Here is a 12,508-nt window from a genome sequence, read left to right on the forward strand (position 1 = left end):
ATAGGTAAACTATATTTGAGGTTTTACATGTAATTAATTCTTTAGTTTCTTTTAACTTGTAACATCTAGCCGTTACTGTACAATTAATTATATTGTTTGTGGTTTTCATGCTTTGAAATGTAGTTGAACAAACATAAAATATCATATAAATGTAGTTTAACAAACATTAAAATCACATCAACAAAGAATAAACATATAAATATATGAGAAACAGTATAGTGGATTTTCCACCAAAAGATAATGACAAATCAGCGGGAGAAGCCTCACCAAAAGAAATGTCAATCATCACACACATCTCGTTTTTTCATTTCTGTTCCTCACAATTCTATCACTCACACACACACACACACACACACACACACACACACACACACACACACACACACACACACACACACACACACACACACACACACACACACACACACACACACACACACATACACACACACACACACACACACACACACACACACACACGGGGGTGGGGGGAGGAGGGAGTGGGTTACACACACACACACACACACGGGGGAGTGGGTTACACACACACACGGGGGAGTGGGTTACACACACGGAGGGGGGGTGGGGTGGAGGAGGGAGTGGGTCAGACACAAACACACGATTCAAGACAAGCACACACGGGGGGGGGGGGGGGTATAAATGTTATCAATGACTCACAGAAAATCAGGAATGAGGTGGAAACTTCTGTAAAATATTTAATGACAACATTGTCAAAAACATGAAAAGGAGGTTAAAAACAAACAATAAAGGTGTTCAGAGGACCCAGTGTTATATCCCACACATGTTGACCCTGACAATGGGAATTACAATGGTTTTGGTGTCTACAAATCAAATACAAGTGATTATTGCGGTTGTCGAGTTGTCTGGTTTCACAAACAGTCGCACGGCATGAATGTCCGACGTTCAAACTTGTTGCCTCGTGAAGTGTCCAAAGAGAAACGCACTGTCCGTGTCAGCGATGTACAGACTTCAACTAGGCCACAAGGAATTCCCATAGTTGGTGACATTGGCTCAATGGGTCGTCCTATGTCCACTGGAGGTACAGAGAGGTGTTTCAGGTAACACAACACAATGAAGACAAAAACATGGACCCGACACCTCTGCCACAAAATACAAAGTGCAATTCAAGGACCCCCAATAGACCATTGCTCAGTGCAAAATGAGGGATCACGCACCAGCAAGGAAGCTACAAAACAACTTTTAACATTTGTGAATGGCTGTGCAAATGGCTGCTGTCTTCCTGATGATTTTGCCAATTTGGAGTTGAGGTTGGAAGGAAGTCCTTTCATGCAGCAGCAGCATCGAAAATCGCAAAGGTATCGTCAACGTATTGAAAACGTACACGGGATACGAGTTTAGCAAATAAATCCTCGCATACCAGAGTCTGCTGCTGATGTCTTTTTCTTTGTTTCAGGTAGGGCGGGCAGACGGATGGTGTTAGCCTATTATATACGAGTATATCGATTCCTTCCTAAAGTTTTCAAAATCTCAGTGAGGTTCATTTTATTATTAGTTTTCAATGATGGAATATTGTTTGTGCTTCCAGGATATTTCTGAGACGGGGACATTGAAGTTTTATGCAGATATGCTCGTGGATAACTCTGCATACCTTGTTGTGCCTTTGTGAGTACACCTGGACTGGCAAGTTTTTCTCGATCCTGACAGAAGGTGATTGTGCTTTCTGTTTCTACCTTGCAGAACTTACTCTTGTCAGGTGGAATCAATCCGGCCATCTTCTCGAAACCATTCATAGAGCGTCCATGTTCCTTTTTTGTGTTTGAGCACTATGTCCGGATGCAATGCTTTGCGTCACAACGCAATGCAATGTCCCCACATGACCATGATGGGATCATCTTGTCATGTGTGAGCACTATGTGTTCATTTTCAAGGATCAGATTTGGTTTGTGTTTCCATGATTGTCTTGGAAACTCAATGTTGAAATGTTTACAGATTTCCCAGTGGATTACTCGACAGATGCTGTCATGTCTTTCTGTGTACACCTGTTCTGACATGAGCTTTTTACATCCCGAAAGGAGGTGACTGGTACTTTGTTTCCACCCCACAAAACCTGCATTTGTCTGATTGGCTCAATCCGCTGGTGTTGGGCATTCTGATGACTCGTTCTCCATCCCAATTAATTTGACCTCTTCTTAGCCATTCCAATGAGCCTTCCTTAATTCAGTGGCGTCACTAGGGTTGGTGTCACCCAGTGCGGTAACTCATGGTGTCACCCCCCCCCCCCCCCATTAGTCAGGTTCACTACGTATGTTAACAAATATTATCTCGTTCAAAGATTTTTGAGATAAGCAAACCTATACATTTTTGGAATCATCAGAGCATGGAGAATCCGAAAATCAATGTTGGCATTTGCACAGACACAGATTTTGGATTTTCAAAATGGCCACCATAAAATACATATTTTGCGCTATCTCGGCTTCTAGTCAACCTAGAAACTTAAATAAATATGCTAATCCTATGTTTTCTGGGTCAAGGAATCCAATAAAGGCCTCAAAATAGTGCTCAGGATTATAGAAAAGCAACAAACAAAGGTAATTGAAAACCATTGTCTTTATATTTGTGATATAACTATTACATAATATTGCAAGTCCTTTGAAGTTATAGGTATGGGTTTATAAAGCAAGAAAGCAGCCTTGTGAGTATCAGATTTAACTATAAGTCCTATACACAGGATCTACTAGGTCTACACCGTTCAGGAATATGCTTTTACAGATCTTCATCACTGTCCTGAGTGTCCTTTTCGCAAAGGTGTCTACGCAAATGCCAACATTAATTTTCGGATTCCTCATGCTCTGAGTATTCCAAAAATGTATAGTTTTGCTAATCTCCAAAAATTTTGAACGAAAAAACAGTGAACCTGACGACATGGACCTCCTCCTGTACCAGACCATACAGAATTCTTAGTAATGTTTTTTGTACTAATGTTACTCGTAAATCGTAATTCCCGTATATCACTGAATGTAATGGCAATAGTGATGATATGAACAACTAGCAAAATTAAAATTACACCTTTAAATTACAATATCATACGCACAGCCAAAATGTATTTACATTTACATAGTTTCATGTGGTTAAAGTGAAAATTCGGGAAGAAAACAATAGAATTCGAAGTAAAAACGTTTAAGAACTACATCAAAATTATGTTGATTTTAACGATAAACTTTATTGTTACATGAGATACATTAATGGATTAGGTTTGCATAATCAATAACGGCACAAATAATGTAGAACTTGTAGATAAATGCATATGGAAATATACTCATAAATGACATAATACCATAAAAAAAACAAACAGGAACAAATACACAAGCATTTCAGCACTTAGCGAACATCTCGACTAATTCAGAACTTTCCTTTCCTCGCCTTCAAAGCTGCGAACATGTGAATCACTTCATCAAAATCAATGCCTCTCGCCAACTCACTTACAATTGATAATATCACAAGATCGGAAAGCCTTGACACTGCAAAAATTTGGTGTCACCCCCTCTGATAGTGTCACCCGGTGCGGTCTGCACCCCCCGAGTGACGCCAGTGTTTCTTCTCAATCCATGTTCTGTCAAGCTCTTTTTTTAAATCTTCCTGCTCTTTTGTCATTCTCCCATTTGTCAGAGTATATCTGCTGATATTTCTTTTTGTAGTTTTCCTTTTTATTCTTTGCGATCATTTGGGCTGTATTTGTTTCTGTTTCATTTTCCTGTGTCGTATCCTGCACTTGCACCTGTTTTTGGAAGTTTGTTGCTAAATGGATTAAGGATACCTTTTCTGATTTGTTGTTTTCTTGCTCATGCACAAATCTCATTCCATATTCTGTTGAGGTTTTCATTATACTCCGCTAGTCCTACACACGGTATTCTGTGCACTTCGTGAAGCTCCATCAGACCGCCTCGTCCTTCTCATCTCGGCAAGTAAAACCTCAGAATGCATCGGTTTTTGTAGAATAGTTTTTGAATCGTTAGAGGTTTCGTTGTTTTGGTGTCAGTTGTTGATCTCCGATTGTGGTCAGTTTATAATTGCAGCTATACTGGAATATCGGTACTGCAAGTTCGTTTATGGCTTTGATTGTGTTCATTGGAGAGCGGCCTGATTTCAGAATTAGACTTGTTCTGCGAAGGTACTCCTTGCTGATTATTTTACGCATTTTTTTGTATTGCACCTGGGTGCCTTCTTCTATTCTGAGGTATTTGCAGGATGCTTCATTTTCTAGTTCCTGTATTGTTGTACTTTCATCGATTGAGATATTGTGTGTTCTTTATGTTTTCCCAGATAGAAATTAGCATTTGGTGCGTTTGTCAAGACCAAATTCCATTTGAATGCCCTCTGAGTACTCCTTAACTAGTTTGAGTTGATCTGCCGATTTATCATTCGGTGTAAACAGTTTTAGATCATCCATATACAGCACGTGCCAGTTACGTAAACAGTTTTAGATCATCCATGTACAGCACGTGCCACCTTGTGTGTACTATTTGATGTCTCCTTAAATGTGATGATTGAATGAATGCTTTTGGACGCAAAGAACAGTTGTGTGGCTTCTCTCCTGTGTGTATCCTTTTATGAACATGTAAATGCGATGATCGAGTAAACTCCTTGCTGCAAATAGAACATGTGAAGCGCTTCTATAGTGTGTGCATTCTTTGATGAATTTTCAATTCTGAGATATAACTGTAAGCCTTGCTGCACCGAGAGCACTTGTATGCCTTCTCTCCTGAATGTAATTTTCGATTATGATTTTTTAAATCTGTTGACCGAAAAAAGGCCTTATGACACACAGAACACTTGAACGGCTTCACGCCTGTGTGTCCTCTTTGATGTCGATACAAATTTGAAGAATGATCAAAGGCTTTGTTACATACAGAACATTTTAACGGTTTCTCTCCCGTGTGTACTCTTTGATGAATTTTCAATTCTGAGATATAAGCGCAAGCCTTGCTGCACTCAGAACACTTGTGTGGCTTCTCTCCTGTGTGTATTCTGAGATGAATTTTTAAATTTGATGATTGAATAAAGGCTTTAGGACACACAGAACACTTGTACGGCTTCTCTCCCGTGTGTATTCTCAGATGATATTTCAAATGTGATGATTGAATAAAGGCTTTAGGACACACAGAGCACTTGTGTGGCTTCTCTCCCGTGTGTATTCTGAGATGATATTTCAAATGTGATGATTGAGCAAAGGCTTTCGGACACAAAGAACACTTGTGAGGCTTATCACCTGTGTGCATTCTTTGATGAATGTGCAAATGTGATGAGCGTGCAAACTCCTTGCTGCAAATTGAACACCTGAACGGTTTCTCACCCATGTGGAATGTTTGATGTACTTTTAAAGACGATAACGTTGTAAATGATTGTTCGCACACTGAACACTTGTGTCGTTTCCGACTTTCTTGGATATTCTTGAGGGTCTCTGTCCAACATTTACAAGACATGCTGCCAAATGTTTCAGTTTCTTGTGTAACAGTTTGTGTCATGTGTTGATTGAAAACTTGTTTGTTGAATAACTGAGAACAGTTTGAACAAGAATCCAGTTTCATTTCGTTCTCTGTAAAGACAAGTCACAAAAAGCATCAATAATTCACGCCAACTTGTCCACATTTCAATTTAATGTGTCCACAACTGGACAACTGTACTTATGTGGACAAGTATGTGTCCACAACTTGTCCACATAAGTATTTCACAAGTTAATTTAAACTCTCCATAAGCTCGGTTGTGCCGTTTTTTTGACTCTGCCAAATTCCCCAAATATAAGTACTCCCAGTAGTTTTGTCGAGTTTTTGCTGTTTATTTTGCTCTTTGTTTACAGTGTGCATCTAGTTCGGTTTTTTTTTTTTTTTTGATACTGGATCAAGGCTCGTGAAAGAGCTAAAAGTCGTGCCAATTTGAAAGTATTTGTCAGACTTTTCATGCAAGGTTGTTGAGGCCTACAATTTTCCCAGTTCGAGTCAAATCATTTTTTAAATTGTCTTTTCTTCCGACTACCGTCAGCCCTTTCGTTTTCTCCCGTCCCTTTTTTCTTCTTAAAATCCACCCAATTATCCAGATGTAATCCAGAATCTTAAAATCCAGATGTAACCCCTGTTTCGTGTTTAAAAAAAAAATCAATTCCTTATTGCCACCAACCCTTTTACCTCACCTCGACCTTCTGACTTCCCCCATTTAAACTTCTACTACTACTTCAACTTCCTCTTCCATCCTCTCCTCATTTTTGCCGTTTCCACTCTGCATTCCCACTTGATCATGAAGGTATTCACCAAACAACTCAACATTCTTTTCTTCAAGCTTTTGCCTCACTCTTCTTCAACCAAACCCTCAAGATAATAATTTAAAATTTTTTTAAAACATAACTGCTCCCGCCATATCAACAAACTGCTTATATACACCTCTATAAGTTACCCTGATAGTCTTCACGGTGCCATTTAAAATGTTTCAATTTCCTCTTTCTCCTGTGTTTAATTCTCTATCTATATATATATAAAAGTGAAATGTTTGTTTGTTTGTTTGTTTGTTTGTGAACCCACTCCTCTGAGCTCCCAGGGTTAATTGGCATGAAACTTTATAGGATAACATCTTTTACCACCCTGCACCGAAATAGGGGTCTTAAAACAGTTATTTTCTCACAATTCTAATTTATAGACATCCGAGCCACCACTTGTCGCCATGATTTCCAAGGGTTGAGCCACAAAAAACGCTTTATAAAAAGCCCGAATTTTAAAAATATTTTAACACGGATACCAATATAATTAGTGAGATGGTGAGCTCAGATCATCAAATATGTTATCAGATGTGAAAAACAACTCTTAATTAAGACCAAAATACAACTCTGAGGCAAAGGAGTCACGTGATTTCCGAAATGCTCTAATTAGTAAAAACAAAACAAAACAAAAAAAACAAAGACACTATACATCGTTTTAAAGGGAATTCCAGCATCACTGTCAAAGGTGAAACAATAGTTATAAAAAAAAAAAAAGACCCACATGATGCAATCTACAAACCACCACATGCCAACGCGTGAACCTCCAACAATCATCACAATAAGGTGAGTTGTTTTTCAGTTCGTTTGTGAGCATACTGCTTTTAGTTCCCAAGGTTAATCAAAACAAAACTTTTTACCATCAGAATTTTTTACCACGGCACCTGAATAGGGGTCTTATACTGCGATGAGAAGGTCATTTGGTCTGTTATTGCCATGTGGCACTCCCAAATTTATTTATTTACTTCAGCTTCACTCCTTTACACTATCTAGACCTTTCCACCTCTTCGACCCCTTTAAACACTTAAAACCTTTTGACCTTTTACACCCCTTTCGACCCTTTGAACCCTTTACAACCCATAAACCCCTTTAGACCCTTTATGCCACTTAGACCTTTTTAGATCCTTTGCATCCCTTAATAATAATAATAATAATAATAATAATTCATTTATTTTGTATAGCGCTTTTCCAGAAGCCCAAAGGCGCTTTGACAGAGTGGCAAACATAATGCATAACAATACATGAAAACAACAATTGCAAAAAGACAAGAATCAATAGGGAAATATTTAAAGCAAAAGGAGGGAGAAGGAGAAGAGATAGTCAGGGGTTAAATGCTGTGGGTTGAATGTTGAATGCAGTGTTGAACAGGTGGGTCTTTAGTGATGTTTTGAATGTGGTGAGTGAGGAGGAGTCTCTGATGGTGTGAGGTAGTGAGTTCCAGAGGGTGGGAGCAGCGATGGAGAAGGCCCTGTCCCCCCAGGATCTGAATTTGGTCCGGATGGAGGGGGTCAGGAGGTTGGTACCAGCAGAGCGGAGGTTGCGGGTGGGAGTGTGTCTGGAGAGGAGGTCAGCCAGGTAGGATGGGGCCAGGTTATGGAGGGCTTTGTATGTCAAGAGGAGGATTTTGTACTGGATTCTCTGGGGGATGGGGAGCCAGTGAAGCTTGTAAAGGACGGGGGTGATGTGGTCACGGGTCCGGGAATGGGTGAGTAGACGGGCAGCGGAGTTCTGAATGTATTGGAGTTTATTGGTGATTTTTGAGGGTGAACCATAGAGGAGGCTATTGCAGTAGTCCAGACGGGAGGTGATGAAGGCGTGGATGAGGGTTTCTGCAGCCGTGGAGGAGAGGGATGAGCGGAGACGGGCAATGTTTTTCAGGTGAAAGAAGGCTGACTTTGTGATCTGTTTAGTGTATTTGTCGAAGGAAAGGGTTTGGTCAAAGATGACGCCAAGATTCCGGATGTGAGGGGAGGTGGATACTGGGATACCGTCGATGTTGAGGGCAAAGTTATGGGTTGATTTTGTGAGCGTTTTTGGGCCAATGATGATTATTTCAGATTTATCACAGTTAAGCTTGAGGAAGTTGATTTGAAGCCAGGATTTTATTTCAGTGATGCAGTTTGTCAGGATAGAGTGGGTGTCGGTGGAGACGGACTTGGTGGAGATGAAAAGCTGGATGTCATCGGCGAAGCAGTGGAATTGGAGACCATGACGGCGGATTAAGTGACCGAGCGGGGACAGGTAAAGGATGAAGAGGAGGGGGCCAAGAACTGAACCTTGGGGGACACCTTGGGGGAGGGGAGCAGTGGGGGATTTGCAGTTATTGATGGAGATGAACTGGCATCTGTCAGAGAGGTATGATTTAATCCAAGAGAGGGCAGTGCCGGTAACGTTAAAGGTGGATTCAAGTCGGGTGAGGAGGATAGTGTGATCGATGGTGTCAAAGGCAGCGCTGAGGTCGAGGAGGAGGAGAATGTTGAGGTTGCCAGCGTCAGAGGAGAGGAGAAGGTCGTTGGTGATTTTGAGGAGAGCAGTTTCAGTACTGTGGTTGGAGCGGAATCCGGATTGGAATGTTTCATACAGGTTATTGGCAGAGAGATGATGTTTGAGTTGAGTGGCTACAGCGCGTTCCAAAACTTTTGACAGAAAGGGTAGGTTGGAGATGGGTCTGAAGTTGTTTAGGGTGTCAGGGTTTAGACCAGGTTTTTTTTAGAATGGGGGTAACAGCAGCAATTTTGAGGGAAGGTGGGACGATGCCTGTAGACAGGGAGGAGTTTATTGTTGCAATGATAAGTGGAGAGAGAGCAGGGAGGGAGGCTTTGACAAAGCTGGAGGGGATGGGGTCAAGAGTGCAGGTGGCAGTTTTCATTCCTATGAGGAGTTCAGAGAGGTCAGTAGGGGAGATTGGGGAGAACCGAGACAGGGGATGGCAGGACAAGGGGGGGCAGGTGGTTGGAGGGGGAGCGGGTGCGGCGGTGGTCAAGCTGTTGTAGATGTTGTCAATTTTGCGTTGGAAGAAAGAGAGGAAGGAGATGCAGTTGTCTACTGTGAATGACTGGGTGGTGGTGTTCAGGGGGCGGAGGAGTTTGTTTATTGTCGAGAAGAGTGCTTTTGGGTTTCCGGAGCCAGAGTGGATAATTTGAGAGTAGTAGGTAGAGCGGGCGCGGGAGAGGGCATCTTTGTAGTGTTGTATGTGGTCCTTGTAGGCTTGGGAGTGAACTGTGAGACCCGTTTTATTGCGGAGTCTTTCAAGTTGGCGAGCACGAGTTTTCATCAGGTGGAGTTCAGGGGTAAACCAGGGAGCAGAATGGGTGAAAGAAACTGTTTTGGTTTTTACAGGTGCAAGCTGGTCAAGGCAGGAGGAGAGAGTGTGGTTGTAGTAGTCAGTGAGGTCGGAAGGGGTGTGGAGGTCAATGAAGGGAGAAGTGGACATTTTTTCAGAGAGGGTGGATGAGAATGAGGTAGGTGAAAGAGCGTTTAGCTTACGGAAGTTGATTGTGCGATAATGCCTTGGTGTTGGGGCGGGGATGTTGATGGTCAGAGTGATGGCTAAGTGGTCAGAGAGGGTGAGGTCGGAGCCATAGAGATGGTGCAAACTTAATCCAGTGGAGCAGACGAGGTCCAAAATGTGACCACGGATATGGGTAGGAAAGTCGACATGTTGAGTGAGGTTAAAGCAGGTGAGTAAATCAGTGAAGTCAGTGGTTATTGTGGAGTCAGTGGAGTCCATGTGGATATTGAAATCACCAAGGAGGAGGATTGAGGGGGAGAGGGAACATAGCTGGGTCAGAAAGTAGGAGAAGTCAGACAGGAATGATGGGTGTGGTTTGGGAGGGCGGTAGACGACAGCCATGACTGACTGCGTGTGACCAGAGAGTTTTAAAGCCAGGTGTTCAAATGATGGAGCAGATGAGATGGAGATGAGGTTGGTCTTGATGTCTTGACGGTGGATAACGGCAATTCCACCACCTCGGCCCTCCGAGCGTGGTTTATTGACGTAGGAATATCCATTGGGTGTGGTGAGGTTAAGTGTGTAGTAGTCCAGAGGTTGTTGCCAGGTTTCGGTGAGACAGAGAAAGTCCAGTTTGTTATCCAGGATGTATTTGTTCAGGATGAGGCATTTGTTGTTGAGGGACCGGGTGTTGAACAGGGTGAGCTTGATGTTGTTTTGAACAGCAGGGATTAATTCAGGTGATTTAGCCAGGGTTCGTAGGCAGGAGGTGCGATCGTGTGGGTTGCTGTGACCAGGTGCGCTGGGACGAAGAGTGAGAGTGCGCTGAGCCGACCAGAGGACGGGGATGGAGTGACCTGATTGCAAATAAACAAACTTACGACCGGAGCCACGGTGAATGTACCTGGGTCATCGGAGGAGTCCATTTGATTTGATGGCAGAGATGCATGATGGGGTGGAGCGGGTATTGAGCAGAAGAAGCCTTGCGGCGGAGTACCTCAGAGCCATGCCAGGCAGGAGCGAAGGGACGAGTACGAGGCCAAGGTCGAGGAGGCAAAGCGGCAAACGCAGCGGCAAACGCAGCGGCAAACGACTGCAGCCGCTAATCAAGACCACAGCGGCAAACAGCCACCGCCGCAAACAACGGCCACAAACAACGGGAGCGGGCCTGAGGAAACAGTGGAGGAGCCGGGCAGGCGAAGCCAGGAGCAGAGCCGGGACCGAGCAGAGGGCAGACCCAACGGTCAAAAATCCGCCACGACCACCAGAAAAGCAAACTATGTACAATGGCCCAGTCGGAGAAGCGGCGAACAAGTAACGCCAGCGTCCTCTCCAGACCGGACCGGAAGCCAAGGTTGTTGCTTAGTTCCCCTTAGCGAAGACCCCTTTAGGCCCTGCACACCCTTTAGCCCCCTTTCGACCGTTTACACCCCTTAGGCCCTTTTTACACCCCTTAGACCCTTTTTACACCCCTTTGTCCCCTCGAAACACTTTACACCCCTTAGACCTTTCCACCTTTGAGAACCCTTCATACCCATTTAGACCCTTTTGAGACATATACACCTTCTTCAATACCTTTCAGACCTATTGATTTTTTAAGACCCTTTGGACACTTTTGACCCCTTTTTCTCTTTCGTCTTTCAACCCATTTAGACCCCTTTAAAGAGCCTTAGGCTTCTTAAATACCTTAGACCCCTTTCTATGACCCTTAAACACTTTAGACCCCTCAGAAAATTCTAAACAAATCCCCCGCCCACCCCCCAAATTGATTTTGACGGCCTTTTCCGTGCACTATTCGCGTCACATCACAAGTTGCAATGACAAATCGAAATTGATATCTCAAAGCAAAACTGATGTTGAAAAGTGAAACAATCTACTGATCAATGGATCAAATGGGAAACCAGAATGAAATGCTGTGAGAAATCCCCAATGGAAATGGCTGAAATCAAAGCTATGGGGAGTACAGAGAGAGGGGGAAGGTCAGGAGCTGAAGGAACAATGTGGAGAGGAATAGGTGCCTGGAGATGGTCGGTTGGTATTGAAAGAACTTTGGTGATCTTCCATCAGGCTGTAGGCCCAAAACATGCCTAAACCCATTTCCCAGCTGAGCTTTCATAATATCACCCTCACTCCCGAGCAGTACTTCGGAGGTACAACAAGTATGGATTGGAAATCTTCACTGGTAGAATCGAACGAGGTTGGCGAGGTTACCAGCTACACCCATTGTGACATCTGCTCACAGAATATTTACACTGAATGTGTTTCTACCAATACACACTCCAAAATAAATTTCTCATTTCAAGTGAGACATCTACGAACCCTCGTCATTGATGGGTACCTTTGCTAGTTCTATTATAATTTGCTCTTCCTTTTCCTCTTCAAAAGTTTATTTTCGTCTCTTCATTCTTTTTCGTAAAAATGAGTTTCTGACACATAGGAGTTTGCCAGTCCTGGAAGATGCCTTGTGCCAGTTATCACTGATTACAAGTGTAACAAGAAAAAGAACAATCCGAGATTGCAAACCCTTGCCAGGATGTATTTTCAGTGGTTTTTAAGGCTTTTGTGTTAAAAGAAATATGGTGGCCGAACTACGTGACCAATGACGTCATCATTAATTTTTTTTCTCCACCAGTTTATGCCGACATGGCGCTCAAGAAATTTCATCTTGATTGGATGAAGTTTTGTACTTGTCGAATTATGACGTCATAATGGCGGCACCTATGACATCATCATTAACATGTTTTATTCCCCATGGAGAGCTCTTTACAATGAGC

The 12,508-nt window shown here is 42.8% G+C and overlaps 1 protein-coding gene across 2 annotated transcripts in view; it reads right to left on the reverse strand.

Annotated features, from left to right (window-relative positions):
- Window positions 1–12,508, reverse strand: part of LOC137427358 (uncharacterized) — a 153,846-nt gene that overhangs the window by 50,000 nt on the left and 91,338 nt on the right. The window contains exon 8 of one of the 2 annotated variants that reach the window (XM_078778328.1): window positions 704–5,575. The exons of the other annotated variant lie outside the window; for it this stretch is intronic. Within the exon in view, the coding sequence (XP_078634454.1) occupies window positions 4,653–5,575 (923 nt within the window). The 3' untranslated portion in view covers window positions 704–4,652. Of the gene's footprint in view, window positions 1–703; window positions 5,576–12,508 lie in introns of those variants that run through there. 2 annotated transcript variants of the gene reach the window in all.

This window comes from Myxine glutinosa, chromosome 5, assembly GCF_964187855.1.
Source record: "Myxine glutinosa chromosome 5, kmMyxGlut1.1, whole genome shotgun sequence".
Taxonomy (NCBI): domain Eukaryota; kingdom Metazoa; phylum Chordata; class Myxini; order Myxiniformes; family Myxinidae; genus Myxine; species Myxine glutinosa.